The sequence below is a fragment of the Anolis sagrei genome, chromosome 6 (assembly GCF_037176765.1).
Source record: "Anolis sagrei isolate rAnoSag1 chromosome 6, rAnoSag1.mat, whole genome shotgun sequence".
Lineage (NCBI taxonomy): Eukaryota > Metazoa > Chordata > Lepidosauria > Squamata > Dactyloidae > Anolis > Anolis sagrei.
In genome coordinates, this window is record NC_090026.1 from 84,185,913 (window position 1) to 84,206,503 (window position 20,591).

Below are 20,591 nucleotides of genomic sequence, written 5' to 3' on the forward strand. Positions count from 1 at the left end.
TTTCTCTTCTTCAGGCTAAACATGCCCAGCTCCTTAAGCCGCTCCTCATAGGGCTTGTTCTCCAGACCCTTGATCATTTTAGTCTCCCTCCTCTGGACACATTCCATCTTGTCAATATCTTTCTTCAATTGTGGTGCCCAGAATTGGACACAGTATTCCAGGTGTGGGCTTGATTTCTCTTGGCCTAGGAGGCCTTTACCAGCAACGTGGCATCCGCCCACAAGCAAGCTTCTCTGTCTTGAAGGAAAGTACTGACTACGTTTTCCCCTCTGCTTCTTCCGCTTTTAAAAGAAGAAGGGAGCATTAGCCAATCAGAGAGCACGGGGTGTGGCCGGACGCTAACTTGTGACGTCACCCACCTAGCCACGCCCACCGCGAGCTTTTGCAATGCGGCCTTTTCTCCCCTCCTCCCAATCCTCAGGATGCTTTCCCGTCCCTATGGCAACAGCGCTGGCGTTATCCGTTTCCCTGGAGTCCTTCCGCGCGTCACTATCCCGCCTTCCCATTGGCCGCAGCGGATGACCTTGCGGAAGAAGGACCGCTTGGATTGGCTGGGGTATATTTCGGTTGGCTCGCTCGATAGGAACGTGAGGCTGTGGTGGTGTTTGTATTTTTTTTTTTTTTTGGCTTGAGTTAGGAGTCATAATAAACAGTCTTGCGGTGGTGGCGCCACGTGAGTAGAAAGGGCGAAGGGGGGGGGGGGCTGACTTGGAGAGAAACCCCAAAACACGTCTTGTTTGTGTATTACAGCTCTAGTTATGATCTACCTTGAAGTCGACCTTTAAAGGCGCATCTACACTGTAGAATTAATTCAGTTTGACATCGCTTTGACTGCCATGTCTCAAGGCTATGGAACCCTGGGAACTGCAGTTAGGTTAGACCCCAGAACTGTTTGACAGGAAAGCTTAAAGACCTTGTCAAACTACAACCCCCATGATTCTGTAGCATTGAGTCATGACAGTGGTATCAAACTGCATTAATTCTACGGTGTGGACACGCCCTTCGCCTGTCATCAACAGGCCTGCTCAGGTCATGCAGACTCAACAGTTGCAGTCTCCTTGATTGAGTTTCACCATCTGCCCCCCCCCCCCCGGTGGTGCAGTGGGTTAAACTGCTGAGCTGCTGAACTTACTGACAGGTTGGCAGTTCGAATTCCAGGAGTGGGGTGAGCTCCCGCTGTTAGCTCCCGCTTCTGCCAACCTAGCAGTTCAAAAACATGCAAATGTGAGTAGATCAATAGGTACCGCTCCGGTGGGAAGGTAACTGAGCTCCATGCAGTCATGCTGGCCACATGACCTTGGAGGTATCTATGGACAACGCCGGCTCTTTGGATTATTTATTATTTATTTATTTACTTTATTTATATACCGTTTTTCTCAGCCCTCAGGCGACTCAAAGCGGTGAACAACATCGATACAAAACATCACGAGACAAGTATAGGGCAATTAAAAACAATTGTAACATAAATCATTAAACATCAGTATTAGAAATGGAGATGAGCAGCACCAGTCCCAGAGTTGGACACGAATAGACTTAATGTCAAGGGGAAACATTTCATTTTACCTAAGGCTCCAGAAATGTTAAAAGAAAAAGGTTAAAGACCTTGTCAAACAACAACCCCCATGATTCTGTAGCATTGAGCCATGACAGTGGCGTCAAACTGCATTAATTCTACGGAGTGGACTCACCTTTCACCTGTCATCAACAGCCCTGCTCAGATTGTGCAGACTCAACAGTTGCAACCTGAGTTTCTCAATCTGGAATGTCGTTACTTGCTTTTCCTACTGCCTTCTAGCTTACCAAACATTATGATCTTTTATAGGAAGTCATGACGTCCTATGATAGCAGGTTAGTCTAGGCCTCTGGCAGAGCACAGGCCTGTTTGGAGGGCCCTGTATATTTACAATAGACTGTCATTTAACTGGAACTCATGCAAACAGAACATTCAAGTCACCGAAGAAAAAGTTTAAAAAAACCTCAATTCACACAGCAGTTTTTATAAAGAAGTAAAACTGTTACATTAAGTTCAGTTTGTCTTCATTTGTCTTAATTTGCTCTTAATTACTATATTTCAGTATTAATATTGTCAATACAGAGTTTATTATATACTATAGTATGGGCTGGAGCCACCTGGTGGCACGGTGGGTTAAACTGCTAAGCTGCTGAACTTGCTGACTGAAAGGTTAATGGTTCTAATCTGGGAACCAGGCTGAGCTCCCACCATTAGGCACAGCTTCTGCCAACCTAGTAGTTTGAAAATATGCAAGTGTGAGTATATCAATAGGTACCACTTCTGCAGGAAGGTAAAGGTGCTCCATGCAGTCATGCCGGCTACATGAACTTGGAGGCGTCTATGGACAATGCTAGCTCTTCAGCTTAGAAATTGAGATGAGCACCAGACTCCAGAGTCAGACACGACGAGACTTAATGTCAGGGGAAACCTTTGCCTTTTCATAGTAAGAGCTATAGTTAGGTCTATTTTCAATAGACACCCTCAAGTGACCAAAAACTACATTTATCCAAAATCTACAAATTGCCATGAGTGCCAGTTAACTGAAAGTCTACTGTGTATGTAAATATACATAGAGAGAGAGAGAGACACCCTGGGATCAGTGCCCCTGTTCAAGTGAAGAATGCCATTTCTCCTTTATCGGATTTGTAGACGACTTTCAACTTGCTCACCATGCAGCCAATAATTATTGCTTGCTCACCAGGCAGTCAAGGGCCCTTCCAGACAGGTCGTATATCCCAGGATCTAATCCCAGATATTCTGTTTATCCCAGATTATCTGGTGGTGCAGACTCATATAATCCAGTTTAAAGCAAAAAACAAAAACAAAACAAAAACAAAACTGGGATCAGATCCTGGGGTTTAGGGCCTGTCTGGAAGGGCCCTAAGTAATGAGCAATACCAGCTGAAATTTCCTCTTCCTCACATCTGGAACCATTTCCAGTTTTTACTCTAACAATCCTAATACTAAGTAAATTTATAAAATGTTTAAAATATTTTACACTATATCTGATCATTTCAACCTGCCATACAATAAAATCAATGTTTAAAGAATATATAGCAATAATTTTAAAAGCCAAAGAAGGTTAATTTAAAGGCAGAAATGCAAATAAACAGAAAAGGCTTAAAGTTATCTCATAATTTGTTCCCTTATTTCTATATGTTTTGGGTGCCCATTAATGCAAAAAAAAAGTTTACAAAACACATTCTTCCCCATAAGAAATTAAGGCTCCTTCCACACTGCCCCTATATCCCAGGACCTGATCCTAGATTCTCTGCTTTAACTGGATTATATGAGTCCACAGTGCCACTGAGATAAGCAGACAATCTGGGATCTGATCCTGGAATATTGGGCAGTGTGGAAGGGCCCTCAGTGCCACACAGCTGAATATATATGAGTCCCCAGTGCCACTGAGATAAGCAGTCAATCTGGGATCTGATCCTGGAATATTGGGCAGTGTGGAAGGGCCCTCAGTGCCACACAGCTGAATAAAACCCAACATTATCTGCTTTTAACTGGAATGTATGGCACTGTGGACGCAGGGCCCTTCCACACAGAAAGACTTTAGCATATCAAGGCAGAAAATCCCACAGTATCTGTCTTACATTGTCTCTGTGTGGCGGCCCTTCCACACATCCCCATATCCTAGAATATCAAGGCAAGAAATTCCACATTATCTGTTAAAAGTTGATATTGTGGGATTTTCTGCCTTAATATTCTGGGATACAGGGCTGTATGGAAGGGCCCTGGGTTAAAAGTCTATTCCTTCTTTGGAGATTGTTTTCTATGATTAAGGCTTCTAGGTGGTTTGACGAGCCTAACATAATTTGCATTTGCATTACATTTTGTTACTAGAAATGTAATCTAGCTCTCAATAGTTCATGTATGTGGGTGTGTTATTTTTGACAATATTTGAAAAAAGGTCATTCCATTTTGGAACATCTTGCTGCAACGCATCTGCGTAGGTTAAGTGTGGAAGGTAGGTCACTGTATCTATTTTTATCATCACACTTAAGCATGTTTTCACTACATCAGCAAAAACCTATCCTCATCTGCTTTTTGCTCACCTCAACCTTGGCCCAGTGTTTCAAATATAGGGAAGAAAGTCACAGGGCCAAGCAAGTACAATTGGATCAGTGCACTTAGAGACTTTAACTTGGTATTGGATATAGCACATTTCTTTTTAATTCTGGGAAAGGCTAATGGGCAATGATTTCTAAATCAGCATTTAATTATTTTTTTTAGGGAAGCAGCTCTTGGAATGTTCTCATTCTAGAATAAATAAGTACTATTCAAAAAGTCCTTTAAAATGCTTTTAGATCCCACTCAAATTTCCTTCTTAATGATCTCTATGAAACAAGATACCAAAGAAATGGATATTGTGATTTCATATTATTTGTGACCAAGATCTGAAAGATCTACTCAATAAATTTTGTGTTTCCAAGTGTACTTTGCATTTGTGTGTCTTGGACACCAGCAACCCACCACCCATCTGCTGGACAGAAAATTAATCTGAAAGGGAGTGATATCTGAAATGGGATTTGTGATATCTGGTGTTTACCCTTTTCAGGTGCCTTTGAAATAACACCCCATCTCCCATCTCACTAGTAAATGTGGACTGGTGGGCCAGACTAAAAGAGTGCTTTTAATTCCAGGTTTGTATTTTGAATGCTTGATCTATTACAAACTCTCAAGTTTCTTTTTCTGTTGACCTTCACTTATTGACAAAACCATAACTGCATTCTTTTCATTTTGTTATCTATTTAAAGACACAATGTGTTCATCTTGATTCCTTGATGTTATACAATGCCTGATCAACTCAAGAAGGTGAAGACCTCAGAAAAGACAACAGATACTATACCTCAAGGGTACTGTGCTTTTCACTAAATGTCAGTCATGGCTCTCTGGTATGTGCACCAGCTGCTGAACAGAACAGTTTAATCTGAAATGCTATGTGTACTTGGTAACTGTTACTCTGGTCACCAAGTTTATTCAGAGTGTTTTAACTTTGACAGAGACAATGAGTGCTTAAGGCATGTATACAAACATGTTGAGAGGGGGAAAGGGTAGGCAGCTCAGGCAATACCTCAAATAATGTCCTTCATACAGATATCAACATGAATATTATTTTTCATTATATATTAACAAAAAGAGGTGATGTAGTAATGTGTTGCTAATACATTCAAAATTTATTTTTCTTCTAGGGATTACTCTGATCTTAAAAGGCTTCTTGCACTTCTAAATGTACAATCAAGCAAACAACAGGTATTTTTCAATAACCTTTGTTTGACCTGTCACTTTATTAAAGTGAACAACAGTTAATTTTGTTTTATTGATCTGTTTCTTAATGCAAAACATGAGGTTAAAATATTTTTTAATCTTTCCTTTCCACAGTTAACTTTCTGGTTTCAAACTCTGTTATTGTACAATGACTCATAGAAATGTAGAGTTATATTTTTTGTGTTTTCTTTTCTTAGTTTTGCTTACAAAGTAACTAGAGATTTTTAGAAAGTATAAAAAGACAACATCCTTAGGCTGCAATGAGGGCAGGTACTACATTCTTTGTTGCTGTACTAAATGTTGTCAGTTTTACACTCACTTGTTGAAAACAGCAATAGAGAAACAGCCTGCTCTTTCCTCCCTCTCTCAATAAATCTCTGCTCTTGTACTCCATAATGCAGAGTTACTAAGTACATGGTCCATTCATTACATGTATCTCCCACCTCTTTTTTTTTTTTTGCAGTCCCAGAAAAATATTAAAACAAAAGTTTATTCAATTCCATGAATAGTGTGAGGAATTTGTGCAACATACTCTACAGCATTAGAGTGACTCCTGGAGATATTGTGCACAGAGTGCCGTCTTCTGAGGAGCCTTCCACACAGCCTATATCCCAGAATACTAAGGCAGAAAATCCCACAATATCTGCTTTGAACTGGGTTATCTGAGTCCACACTAAGATAATGTGGGATTTTTTGCCTGTATTTTCTGGGATATAGCGCTGTGTGGAAGGGCCCTGAGAGTATCATGCATGGTCTTTCGTGTCTTCATAATTATTGCTTGCCATCTTTTGGAGATTTTTAATCTAGTGTGAACATGTTAGAAGCATGGGCCCAGTTTCTGTTGTCCTTATCAAATTAAGGCTCTTAATATTATGGTCACTTAGACTTCTTCCACACAGCTGAATAAAATCCCACATTATCTGCTTGGAACTGGAATATATGGCAGTGTGGACTCAGATAACCCAGTTGAAAGCAGATATTGTGGGTTATTCTGCCTTGATATTCTGGGTTATATGTCTGTGTGGAAGGGCCCTCAGTTGGGAGTAACTCTCAGTAATGCATTGAACTCTGTGGGACTTACTTTTGAGTCACTTTGTATAACATTGAAGTTCTATGTTAAGTTCATTTTGCATAAGAGCAAACAGGCATAAAACTGCTCCTTTTTAATGTTTATGTTGTTAAAGTAGTAAAAGAAGTTTAGGTTGGATATAAGTCTATAATACATTTATGATATTTATTTAATTCCCAAGGCCATATTTTCACAGAAAGGCAAGCTTTTTTGGTTTGCTATTAAATATAATGATTGACTTTTACTTCTGGTGAATCCATGAATGAGAGGTGAATGATGATACTTACTCTAAATAGATAGACTCAGGTCCCTACATTTGTGGAGCTTAAGCTTGGAGGACCGTCATGAAAATCTACGAATACATCTAGGACCTGCTCAATGGCAGCAAGGGGCCAGGGAGAAGGGAGAGGGTGCTGTTGCCACCACCATGGTTCCTAGGCGGCCATTGTCATTGTTACAGCAACAGTTCCTAATGGGGTTGCTGTAATTGCTGTAGTTTCCAGGGGGTTTGTATCACCTCCACAGTTCCCAGGGGGCATATTCACTCTTCCTGACTCTTTCTCTCCTGCCTCCCTCTCTTGTAACTCAGTTACATGTGGAGATGCCAGGCACAGCAGGGGGAAAGAGGCTGGGAAGGAGGCTAAGCTGGGAAGATCTTGATGAATGCATGTGGAGGAGACCTTCTTGCCTCCCTCTTCTGTTGCATTAACATTTCCAGAAACAGTACTTCTGCATTATCCATTAAGACGGTTATTCTTGCATCAGGAAGGTTTTTGAAAATATCTCAGTTTTATGTCTGTTTTTGTGGAGATTTCATGAGAAGTTAAGTAGGATTCAAGTTTCTTTCTCTTTTACGTGGAGTTAAACAGTACAAGGGAAAGACTATGCTGCTTCTATCTTTCTATACTTTGCCTGTTGTTATTGTGAGAGTGCCTAGTGTGTCCTCATAATCTTTTCCTCTCAGTATTCTCTTCGATATGGGTTCTGCATCTCTTCATATCTGCATCCAACCATAGAGAAGAGGCATTAAGAACTCCAGGGTGCCTTTTAAATTGCTGTGCATATTAGCTCTTTAAAACTGCTGTGTGTATTAGCACCAAGTAAGTGACTTAGTGTCCTAGTAACAATCATGAATATTTGTGAGTCTTTCTTAATTACTTTACGTCATTTGCCTAATATTAAATCTCCCTTGCATTTGCAGCTGCCAGCTCTTAATTTTGAATGTTCTAATAATAGTATGGTGAAGTCTGAGCAATACTGCAGCAACACTTCTGGAGAGAGATGTAGAGGTCAATGGCAAGAATCAACTGAAGCTGTTGAACTTGAACGCTTTAGGTATAACACACTGAAGATAATAAATGTTTACATTGTTTTTGTGGGTCCAATGAATTCCTATCATATACGGTTCCTTTCCCATTTTGCTACTGAATGTATTCTTGAACTTTTAGCTTAAAGTGACATTAATATTTATTACTGACTTATATATAAAGACTGATTAGAAATTATGACCCGATCATCCTGAATTCTAGTGTACATGTATCACTGAATTTCAGGAAGAGATTGTATTCCAGAAATCTCTTCTGGTAGGTGGAGATTTGTCCAGGAATTCACACTTTCAGGTAGCACAGTAGTACCATGTCGGAGTTTATTTTCATCAAGGTGTTACTCTTTCTAGTATGAACTTGACTGCATATCCATTCTCAGAACAGATTACATGGGTGGGAGGACACCTCTCCTCCTTCAGTTGGTATTTGTCAGCAGTAAGTCCAGCCTTATCTAGTCACCCTTTTGTTGTTCATGCATGCTCAGTAAAGGATTATAGAATCAGCTGTTGTTTACCTTGCCTGTTGTAGGCAGGTACACACACTTACAGCAGGATCGCCTACAGTAAAAATATATTTTCCCCAGCTCAAACTTTATTGCATTGTTTACTGGAGACATACTATCTGAACCTGGCATCAAAAGTCCGTTTTTTTATTTTAAAAAACCATCCTGCCAATTCCAGTGCTATCAAAAAACCTTCAGGTAGACAAGAGAAAAAAGGGGAAGGCTGGGTGAATACAAAAGACTTTGATTAAAACATCTTCCTTAAGAGAGACTTTGTTAGCTTATACCTGTACTGTGTTCGTGTTTTTAGTATGAATTACAAGAATGAAAGAAATTTTAGCCAGCATCCACAGCATGAGTTGTTTCAAGATATCTTCACAGCTTTGGTTAAGAACCGTCTTATTTGCAGGTAGGAAACATGTGTTTTGTTTGTTTCATTTATATCCTTCTTTTCTCTCAATATCAGGACCCAAAAGCACACAATAACAAGGGTGGGCACAGGGCAAGGGGTAAAGCTTCCCACAAACCACCACACAGGGCGGTCTTCATGTCTTCATGTGTGATTGAATCTAGTTTTTTTTTTGTAGTCAACATAGAAAGTTTCCCCGACTTTCTTCAAGTGTATAGTAGACATCATGCTATGGTTTAAAGTTAACTGAAGTTAACACTTATTGTAATCAGTTGTTAAATGGTTGAAAGGAGTGTATTCTCTACATGAAATCAAATCAGCCTTTGAATCTCCTCCTTAATCTTGTTTTATTTTATTTTAAATTGAATTCTTGTGAGAATGTGGAAAAGCGCGATTGAGTCTGGTAAACTTTTTTGTCCAGAGAGATTACACAGACTAACTCAGGTCTTGGGAGACTACTTGCATCCACTGCAACGTGGTCTTTATTTTTATCATATTATTTTTAGCCTTTGGCTTGATTCCCAGTATGGAATTGACCTGGCACAGTAATCAACCATCTCTGTTTCTGGGAGGGAATGAGAGAAGTGAAAATACAAACAAATGTTTTGCATTGTATTTATACAGATACTTTACCATATACCCTGAGGAAGGCCCATCCATAGCCAAGAACAAAATTGTTCATTATTCCTTTACTTATACATATAAAATAAATTAATATAAAACTCTATCTGAATATTCATATAACTGACAAGTTTACAGACTGTATGCTTTTTTATTTCTGTGTTATGTTGATGTCAAATCTCAAATTATAATGCTGGTCTAAACAATACAGTATTTTAAATTAAAGATTCAGTGCATTTCAATGAAATTTTAGTAGTTTAGACTGAAATAATTGAGATACAAGTCAGACTATGACTTTGGATATGGATTTGGATTTGGACTTGGATTTGTTAACTTTTAAATGGATATTTTAACATACTGTTTTAATTAATGTTTTAACTGATTTTATTACTACTGTTTGCTGGGCATCTAATGACTGTTGATTGTGAGCTGTCCTGAGTCTCCCCCCTCCCCTGGGGATGAGAAGATAAATGTTCTAAATAAATAAATAAATAAATGCAAATTGTGTGCAATATTGTGTGTATCTTCATGACTGCATATGCCTCTATGAACCGGCGTTGATGTTAATATCTGCTGGGGCCACCCTTCTCTTGCTTCCACGACCGTCATAAGCATGGCTGGTTGGGATGAGGGAGAGGGCCTTCTCAGTGGTGGCCCCTTGACTTGGAACACCCCCCCCCCCCCAGAGAGATTAAGCAGGCCCTCGCACTGTCCACCTTTCATAGGGACCTGAAAACCTGGATGATTACTTCCTAGGTTGTCAGTTAGTACTTTGTTCTGCACTTTCTCCACATCCCCATCCCTATGATACGCTGTTGAACTATTCCTTGCCCAGCCCTTTTGTAGTTGACATGCCCATTTTGTACTTCTGGCCATAGGTTTTGTTGAACCTCATCTGATGGAGTGATAGCTGCAATCGGTTTAAATTTTTATTGTTGTGTTTTAGCAGGATTCCTCTGTTTTATGTTTTTTTAAAATCTGTCTGTATGATTTTCTTCTTGGTAATTGAATATTTTGTCTTAGATGTTGATAATTGCCTTAAATTCCTTCAGGGATATAGGGCAGTATATAAATAAAGTATTTATTATTATTATTATTATTATTATTATTGCATGAATATTGTTAAAAAGAATTTCAAACTAGTTTGTTCTATGGATTTTTTTCAATTTGAACAGAGAGTGAATGGCATGTTGTTTTATCTGCTTATTGCAGGGAGTGGGCTAACCGAGCTTCATCTACCCATTTCCTGAGAATTTTAATTTGTGTGAGATTGTTAATGAGAGATGCATGCTATCAGGTAGGTTTCTCTGTGGACAAATAAAATCAGAATATAGCACAGTTTTTGTTGAAAGGTGATATTAAATTCAGCAGTTTAGTAGAACAGCACTATTTTATATTAAGCTAGTAAACTGATGTACATCATTTGCCAAGTCCTGTATTTAGCACATCCTTTTAACATGTCAACAATATAACTGGAGAAACGTCTTAGTCCTATCTTTTCTTTCTTTGTGAGAAAAAGAGATGTGAATTAGAAACTTCTTGTTCCACAAATCAGGTCCTCCTCTCTCTAGCTGACCGAGGAGGCTTTAAATAGGGGGAATCTTTCCCTACTCTCCTCTCCTAGAAGGCGTAACTAACCTGAACACTTTTTCTCCCTAGCTGGGTATTCTGGTCACACATATCTAGAAAGTCAAGCATTGGGAAGTTGAGGAAAAATAAAACTCTTAAACAAGAATGTTTGCATCACAAAGGCATAGGATCATTGCACTACTCTAAGTGCAAATTTAAGGTAAAATAAGAGCATCTCATTTATACCAAGGACAAATCTATGGAAATAATTGAAATCCCTGTACATCTAGCTAACTACTCTGTAGTCTGTTCACACACAGACACACACATTATTTTACAGCCTCCATGCTATCATTATGATAGGAAACACAGCATTTGCCAAGACCTTCACTGGCTGAGTGAGCAAAGACCAACACAAAACAAAGACTGGGATGGAGACAAAAGAACTCTTGGCAAGCTTTTGTTTATAACTCTCTTTTACCAGGACTGAATGGTTACTCCACCTCCTATAACTCCTCACCATTCTGTCCAAATTATGAGTAACCGTGTCACTGTTTGAACCCTTGTTATGCTTGCCTCCTTGCAGGGCTGTTTTGTTCTAATAAGAATAACAATAGACACATATTCACTGGAAATGCTCAGAGATTCTGCACAATCTGTGAAATGAGGCGTGATGAATAACATGGGTCTTAATTTTAATATAAGTGTAATTCAGATTGGTTCAGATCCTGCAGGTGAGAAATGGACAATGAAAGTGGTAAACATTCTCAGTCTTTCAATGTGAGTGTGGAAAAGTACTGATCTTTTAAGTTGCAAATACAGAAAGCCCAGAAAACATATTCAGAGATAACGGTGTTGACCAAATGAGGTGAAATGAGGCTTACAGCACAAAGCATCCAAGGTTGTACTCAGCACAATGTCAGCCCAAATGAGACACCACATTTCAGCTTTCTTTGAGCATGGTAGAGCTAATTTCAGAAGCATGCGAGTGAAAAGCAGCTATTATACCTAGAAAACAGCATGCCTCGTGCTTTTGCAGATTGACCATCAATATAACTATCCCAGAGAGCAAGACCTACCTCCCATGCGTCACATCTAATCCTGCCACTGAGTTTATGGACTCTGCACTACCACTACTATCCACATATACAGAGGACCATAAGGGACACATTTATCCTGCATATGATTAAGCCAGAGAGGATGCCAGACAGAAAGCAACAGACATCCCAATACTACCGAGAGAAGACACAGGTAGTATTCAGTTCGGAAGGGAGCAGGGAAACTACATTGCAACACAGAGAAAACATCTTTCATACTGAGCAGCATGCACACAAGAAAAAGGAACTTTTCTTGCAGATGGGAAAAGGCAACCTCACAACACCCCCATCAAGTAATTGATTCTGTGCTGGACAGCCAAGAATCTTGCCTGCAGCTAAGCTTCTGAGATCAAAGCTTGATCCAGCTTCCTCTGATATCCACACTATGAGCTTAAGATTGTGACATCAATTAAATGAAAGTTAGTGGACCTAGAGTGACCTGCTAGTGTAGGTGCTAGGATGCCTATGATCATTTGGAAGATTAACATACTTAGTTTGTTCTACTTATTTCCTCTCAACTAGGAAGCTCTCCACAACCTGGGTGGGATTGAAAGCTTGGCTCAGGTAACCATTTCTTGTCTTGCCCCTCATATTTAATCACACATTAACTTGCAATGTATAAAGATCTGACATTACAACGAAGCAGGTCATTGTTGCTTTTGAAGAGTAAGTTGTGCAAGCCACACTAAGCACATGCAATATTTCCTGTTTCTATGGAACTGCAAAACAATGTTTCCCGCAGTTCAACTGCATTACAGCAGTGACTCCTTTATAATTTGGTTAAACCCTTAAGTGGCTTGCTTCAGAAAAAAGAGAATTTCTCTTTGTGAAAGAGCGGAATTGCCCGACCTGCTAGGTTGGGCCATCTGGCTTATTCTTTATAATTGGATGTCTGTTGGGAGAAAAAAACAGGAATTGAAACATACAGTTTGAGTATCGTAGAAATAGCTTAGATAGCCAACGTGGTGTAGAAACAGTTAAGAGAGTCAGTGTGGTGTCGTGGTTTGAAGCATTGAGCAACAATTCTGAAGACCAGAATTTGAATCCCCGCAGAGCCATAGAAACCAACTGTGACTTTTGGCAAGTCACAATCTCAGCAGGAGGAAAAGGCAATCCTCCTCAGAACAAATCTTGCCAAGGAAAACTCATCATAGGTTCACCTTAGGGTCACCATCAGTTCGAAATGACTTGAAGGCACACAACAATAAGAAACAGTTAACACATGCTTGCTGCGTACAGTGCTCTTTTTATCAATAAATGCACTAACTTTAAATTCAGCCTTTTAAAGTATATTTTATTCATATTTATACTACTCATGTTACGTCTGTAAAACCAACAGAAAGCTATAGTGAGCAAGCTTTAGAGTTAGTCATAGCTCTTCTTGGGACTAGGAGTTAAGCAAAAAAGAGGGCCAGAAGGGAGGTGGGAGAGAAGAGCCATGAAGAATCTTGCAGTTTGTTTTTTTCTATATTCCCACTAGAAGTTCATTAAACAAATTAAAATAGCTGTCTTCCACATCCACTTTTGTTGAATTCAAAAGATTTCCCACCATTTTATCCTGTTTTAGTTGGCCACGTGGAAGCAGATGTAAGAAAACCGTAGCCCTCTAGATATTATCTTATCAGATCTGCTCAGCATATCTAGTTTCCCAGAGTAATTGGGATTATAGTCTTATCAGCATCTGAAAAGCCAGGGTTTCTCATTCCCATATTAAAGATTTCAACCTACTATTTATTTAAACCTTTTTCTATGGTTCTTTACCATTTTAGTAAAGGCTAAGAGGAGGCTAGTTAATCCTGTCTGAACTTTTTTTCGTGTCAGGAGTGACTTGAGAAGTGACTTGCAAGTCACTTCTGGTGTGAGAGAATTGGCCATCTGCAAAATTGCCCAGGGGACACCCCGATGTTTGATGTTTTACCATCCTTGTGGGAGGCTTCTCTCTTGTCCCCGCATGGGGAGCTCAATCCTCTCTCCCCGGATTCAAACCGCTGACCTGTCAGTCTTCAGTCCTGTCGGCACAAGGGTTTTACCCATTGCACTACCGGGGGCTCCATGTCTGTAATGTAATAAACCCATAATCTGTAAATAGTGAAATTGTTGCTAGTGCTTCTATTAACAGCAGCCCAGTAATTTCCCTAAACCTATGCTTTGAGCTTAGTGCCAGTTTTAGATATGATTACTACATTCCTCTTACTATGTACAACAATTGTTACTATGTTTTGGAGAAGCAAATTAGAATTGTTTCTAATTGTTTTTTAAACTATTCCTTAAACAGAATCTTACCTTTTAAGTAACAATAATTGAAGCAGAAGAACAGAGCAACCATTCCTAGAAAGCATGTTTATGATCTACTACCTATCAAACTGGCTCATAACAAGCCCAATTTTTGGCCTAAATAACTAGATATTGTTTATGTTAATCAAGAAAAGTTTTTGCAGATTCTGACGTGTCTTTCTCCAACTTCAAATAAAGATGACAAAACTTGTGCTTTGCACACTTCCTTGCAAGAAAAACATTGGATAAAGAAACCACAGAGTCGTGCATTACAGTTTATTGTAGGAATGTATTTTTGTAGCAATTTCAGAGAGTTTTCCTAGTATTGTAACTATATTTTTGTAAATACTTTGCAATACATGTAAACCAAGTGTGCCATCTACTGTTGATCCATGTGTACTTTATTTTTAAAATTACTTTCTATTACTTTCCACAGTGTAATAACACATTTTAATGTTTTCTGATCTATAGTATATGGATGCAGTAGCAAATGACTATCTTGGCTATGGAGAGCAACAACATAATATAGACAAATTGGTCAATCTGACATGTAAGTTTGAATCTCAAGACTTTCCCCTTTCTCAAGATTAACCTTGGTTTAGTTTGCAGTGGTGATTTATACTAATGTCAAAGAATCATGTGACTTCCTTACACATTACTATTTTAGAGTTGTAACCTAGGGTTTGGAGAGTTTTTTCTTAGTTAATAAAATTAATTCATTTGCAGAGGCTTGTGACATACTTAATTTTCCTTACTCCACAGATATTTTCCAAAAACTGTCAGCTGTTAAAGATCAAAGAGAATGGGTTATAAACAGTGGAGCACATAAGGTAAGTAACATGTATCTGTTAATTAATCCATTTTAGAGGGAAGTTTTGTGCTTTCCAAAACAATTTTTTAATTCAACAGAATTACTTCACATTTAGCAATTGCTTTTTTAAAAATTATGATTAGGTCCAGAAGTGATGAATCAGTTAATTAGTAAGCAGAGTAAGGTGATCCAGTTCACATGATCCTTGAAACGCTGAATGATTTGTCCATTTTACTAAGTTCCTTGAGCTAGTCTGTCATTCTGAGTTGTTAATAAACTGTAGCAAAGCAATAGAAGTAATGTCACATCAAAACAACCTCTTTTTAAATTTCTTTTAAAAAATCAGGATGATTACAGAGAAAATACTGGACTCCAGTAATTTGAAAGCATGACTGCCTGGAATCTTTAGTACAAAAATGGGGATTCCAGAAAAGAGGGCTAATATAGAAGCAATTCCTATAAAAAATAACTACAAGCCAAGGCTTAGATGTTATTGAACACCTAACATATGAGAATGGTCATAGGATCTTCTGTTTGTGCAATGAGAGTCTGGATGCCTCAATTCATCAGTGACAAAAATGTCAAACTACCAGGATGAGCACCTTGACACAATTCTAAATCAGTTTCCGAGGCAGCATTTTCAAGCCTATGAAAATTAAGTTTAGTTTACACTGATGCATCATAAGATTGAGAATAATTTCCTAACTTCTACTTCTGTCCCAGAGTAGTTTATTTTTAAGGACACATGGGTAGGATCAGTTGTGTAGTTCCTATTTTCTTGTTGTGGATGAGTTGGGAGCACAGATAATATTTAGGTGAGAAATAGGGTTAAACAGTCCCAAGGTTCCTGTAGCTAAATAGTTCCAGGGTGACAGAAAAGATGTCAAGAATGTCATGGACAGTCCCACACTGCTGCTGCTTAAGTGTGAACTGGATCTGTTGAGTGCATATAACTTCTACGAACTGTTTCATTGTTGCCTGTGAGGAACATGTACTTGCATGTATTTTACTTACAGCATGTGTCCTGTATTAAAATAGGGGTAAAAATTCATCTATTATGGCATGCAACAGTAGCAAGAGGATCTGATTTTATATATTTTTAATGCCAGAGTTTTTTGTGCGATCATTTAGGAATTTTGTTGGCTTACACAACTGCAAGCAATTTTATTTCTATATAACCATTTGGACTTTACAAAACAAAAAAAGAATTGTTTAATGCAATATGTGCTAAATTTCTGTTTTAAAAACATCAGTGTGTTTGTAATAGTTGCTAAACAGTAGCTTGTTTTTCACTTTTTGATAATTAATGTAACAATTGTTTTTCAGACTTTAATCAATCTACTTGGAGCTAGAGAAAATAATGTACTTTTAGGTGCATTGCTTGCTCTTACTAGTTTAGCTGAAAGGTAAGTACCAGTGTGATGATTGTTGATTTGTCTTTGCTTGGAAAAATGAGTGATGTATTTAATGGGAGTGCAATTTTGATAATCTGATAATCTAATTATAAACTCATGAAAACATGAAATCATATGTTATTTTTATATTCTTAATTTGCGTTTGGTCATCTACTGGCATGTCTCCAAGGTGCACTGAAGAAAGCCATTTTAGCATGATTTCTTCAGTTATATAGTATGATCTCCATTTGAGCAAGAGATAGTGTCAGGACTTGTTGTGGATATAGAAAAGTGTGGGTAATAACAAACCCTATTGAATAAGGCCAAGTTATGCTGGGGAACTTAGGAAATGCCTAGAGAGAACACCTCTCTAGGCATCACTAAGTCTTCTAGTCTGTGATCAATTTATGGTTGAAGTGTTCCAAAGAATCACCTTGAAGACCTAGAGAGGGCATATCTTCTCAGATGTGAGGAAATGAAACCATAGGTTTCTTGCCAATAGATAGACAGATAGATAGATGGAAAAATAGAGTACATGTTCACACTGAGCTCTGCTTAAGCCTATTTACAGTTTGTGTAACTACAGTCTGCAGTGTGAAGCATCTCTCATATCATACAAAAATGTATTTTCCAATGTAAACACTTTTTATATACACCTGCAGGTCAAGGTGGGATAATTGAGGGATAATTCATCACATGAATGCTATGGAAAGCTTATTGGCATAATCATACAAAGAATCATACTGTTGTATTTTTAATACTGTTACATTTAATTCTGTTTTAATGTTTGCATATTTGTATATTTTAAATTACGTGGTCATACTTTTAATGTAAGCCGCTTTGAGTCTCCCTCGGGAAAGATAAAGCAGGGTATAAATAGACATAACTTAATAACAATACACTTTGTAGTAATGATCACTTGCTTTGCATCATATTTGGATTTGTTTACAGAGTACTTAGATAAGTTTGAAATTAAAGCAAATGCTCTGCAAGAAAAAAATGGCACCTTAGTTAATAGTGAGAGTTCCAGTGCTGCTTTTTCTTTAATTTACTACTTATAATTTCAAAAGGCTACTCCAGGATAAAGACAATGAAGTAGAATTTATCAACAGATTTTTTGATATCACTTTGTTTCCCCAGTAGTAAGTCCTCAGATGGACATTTTAAATTAAAATACATGTTAAATTAGCATAACAGATTACCAGTAAGTTAGATAACAAGTTTGTGTTATCACTAACTGCTCCTGTAATCACTATGTTTATGTTTTATATATTTATCCTTTAATGCAATATCACAGCCTGTACCACTTTAATTTTACAGTTCTAGATCTAGACTATACTTAGAATCCACTGAAATCCATGAAAAAAGCTTGTCACAAAATTATACTGACTAGTTTGGCAACTAAATGCATCTACCTTTATCTGGAGGCATCCCAAAAGGCTATTAGTACCCAAGGTTTACAGTTTTTCGTGTGTCACAGATTCTGCAATGTTTTTGCATTTTCTTTTTATGCCTTGACACATATGGATAATGGTATACTGATATTTATGCATTACCAACTAGCCCCAAGTTCACAGAATTGTTTCAGAATTTAGATTGGCAGTGACCTGGGGCATGGAGCAATTCATGCATCTCTATAACACTGAGATTCTGTGCTTATACAGTGAACAGCAAGTCCATGCTTCCTGCATTATATCAGTTCTGTTGAATTTATACTGATTTTTTTGCTTCTGAAATGCAATGCAATGAACATAATTTAATGTCTGGGCCTTAGGAAGGACTTACAGCCTCCTTATTATACTGCTAAGGTTCACTGTGCTTGAATGACAAGTTCATTTCTGAAACAGCTGCTCTAGGGTTATACAACATATTTCTCTTGGCAGTTTATCAAATGCCAGGCCTCTCAACTCAGGAAATAGTGTAAAGTATAGGCCTCTTTTTCAGGTTTGATAATAGTCATGTTGTTAGCTGGCAGTTGTTTGTTTTAATTGAAGTGGAATTGAAACTTAGATACTTTTCATCATGACAGAATACATCACACATTTTACAAGCTATTAATAGTGTGAATTTAGGGAAAATACAGTCAGGGAAATGCTTTGCAAGAAACATTATCTCTGCACAGTTTCCAAAATGAATATTTTAATGTCTTCGTTTTAGTCCTGAATGCCGGGAAAAAATTAGTGAGCTCAACGTTATGGAGAATTTGTTGGTGATACTGCATGAATATGACTTGCTCTCAAAAAGGTAGAGTATGTCTCAATTTGCATTTTATGTGTTGAGAATTTCCAGCCACTTAGCCAGTGTTCATGCCATCTGTTCAGCATTCACTTTCTCTCTCTGCAACAGAATATTATTTTTCTTAAATAGAAATATCCTTCAGAGGTAAATTGATTTCTGAGTCAGGCATTTATGCATGAAGCATACATTTCTTAGGCAAATCTATTTCTAAATCTGGAATTTTAGACATATGGCATGCATTTTAAAAGAAATATTAACTAGACTCCCATCAGTAGTACTACCACCTTGCCCAAAGGGTGGGGTTATATTCTCCTGGGAAGCAGGAACCTATGCTGCTTGTAGTAGTGCTTCCGGTAGGGTCTTCCATGTAAAACACCTTAAAACCGAACAAAGACAGAAAAAGAAGGAACATTCTTGATAGTTGACACTGTATCTGCATTATTCTACTCAGTATTCTAAGAGAAAATGCTGAATCCTAAAGTATGTTCTCATTTATTCCTCAACGTAATGTACTTGACAATTAGAATAAGTATAAATAGTTAATTGTAGAATCATACTTCTTTTGTTTTTTTAGTAAAGAAAAAATATATTTATAGCAGTTGGGTGAAGTAACTATGTACATAACTTAAACTAAGAATGTTTGCCCTATAACTTGCTTCTAGTTGTCACAGTGAATATATGCAGAGATATTTGTCTGATTTAGTAGGGAAATTGAGGTTTAATTGCTTGCATTATCATAATTGCTTGGTTTTCTTGCAGACTGACAGCAGAGTTGCTCCGACTGCTCTGTGTAGAATCCCAAATTAAAGAGCAAGTAAAAATCTATGAAGGTGTCCCCATCCTCCTCAGTTTGCTCCATTCAGATCACATAAAGCTATTGTGGAGTATAGTTTGGATACTAGTCCAGATTTGTGAAGATCCTGATACCAGTGTTGAAATCCGCATCTGGGGTGGTATTAAACAACTCCTACATATTTTACAAGGGTAAGTTTTTTGCAGTTGTAAGTAACAAAGCCATCCACGAGTCCTTACGGATTTTTAAAAGAATGAGCTCCATACATCTATTTCAGTCACAGATAAAGTTCTAAAAATAACAGAACAAACCATCTACCTAACTTTTTGTGAAAATTGCTACCCATCCCAGTGATAAGGTTTTATTGTAGCATTTGTCATCGCTTTCCATCATAAGAATACGGGGTATCACTTGCAAAGTCTATAGTCCTACCTACACCTAAATGGAAAGTAACTGTGGTGGCAGCACAACTTAAAACAGTAGACCGAGTGTGATTCAAATGAATTATGTTGTGATTCAGTGTACCACTACTGGGAAGAAGTATCACTGAATCAGTATGAGTTACTGTGAGTTTTCCAGGCTGTGTGGCCATGTTCCAGAAACATTATCTCCTGACGTTTCATCCACGTCTATGGCAGACATCCTCCTGCCTGGGGGAATCCTTTGCTGGGATTTTTTAAAAAAACTCTAAAATCAGGACAGTAAATAAAGAGGAACACTTAAAAAACAGGGGAATTCCTGAAACAATCAGGGCCAGCTAACACCTCCCAACAAAGGATTCCCCCAGGCAGGAAGCAGCCAACCTTTGAAGTTCCAGGGCCATTCAATGCTAATCACAGGTGCGCTTGGCGGGGACGAGAGACAGGGCCTTCTCAGTGGTGGCCCCTCGGCTATGGAATGCCTTGCCGGCAGACATCAGACAGGCACCTTCGTTGCTGACGTTTCGGAGAATGGTCAAGACCTGGCTTTACGAACAAGCATTTGGCTAAGCAATGCAACTAATTAAGGAAGACGGTAAATGGAACATAGGAACGGCACAACGACTACGAGAACGGATCTGATTCATTGAGGCGTTATATATGTTGTTTGTTGATTTGTCCTGTCTGATTGTTAATTGTTGTGGATCAACGTCGTCGATCCTGTGATTGTATTGTTGTGTTTTTAAATGCATTGTAAACCGCATTGAGTCGCCTGTCAAG

General features: G+C 38.3%; 1 protein-coding gene across 1 annotated transcript in view; it reads left to right on the forward strand.

The window, feature by feature from the left end:
* Window positions 1–375: 375 nt before the first annotated feature.
* Window positions 376–20,591, forward strand: part of NEK10 (NIMA related kinase 10) — a 97,739-nt gene continuing 77,523 nt past the window's right edge. Inside the window, exons 1-13 of the mRNA XM_060781896.2 lie at window positions 376–673; window positions 4,581–4,665; window positions 4,780–4,878; window positions 5,215–5,275; window positions 7,561–7,694; window positions 8,497–8,595; window positions 10,429–10,513; window positions 12,405–12,446; window positions 14,628–14,706; window positions 14,919–14,986; window positions 16,294–16,373; window positions 18,519–18,605; window positions 19,359–19,583. Coding sequence (XP_060637879.2) covers window positions 4,817–4,878; window positions 5,215–5,275; window positions 7,561–7,694; window positions 8,497–8,595; window positions 10,429–10,513; window positions 12,405–12,446; window positions 14,628–14,706; window positions 14,919–14,986; window positions 16,294–16,373; window positions 18,519–18,605; window positions 19,359–19,583 — 1,022 coding nt within the window. The 5' untranslated portion in view covers window positions 376–673; window positions 4,581–4,665; window positions 4,780–4,816. The remainder of the gene's footprint in view (window positions 674–4,580; window positions 4,666–4,779; window positions 4,879–5,214; window positions 5,276–7,560; window positions 7,695–8,496; window positions 8,596–10,428; window positions 10,514–12,404; window positions 12,447–14,627; window positions 14,707–14,918; window positions 14,987–16,293; window positions 16,374–18,518; window positions 18,606–19,358; window positions 19,584–20,591) is intronic.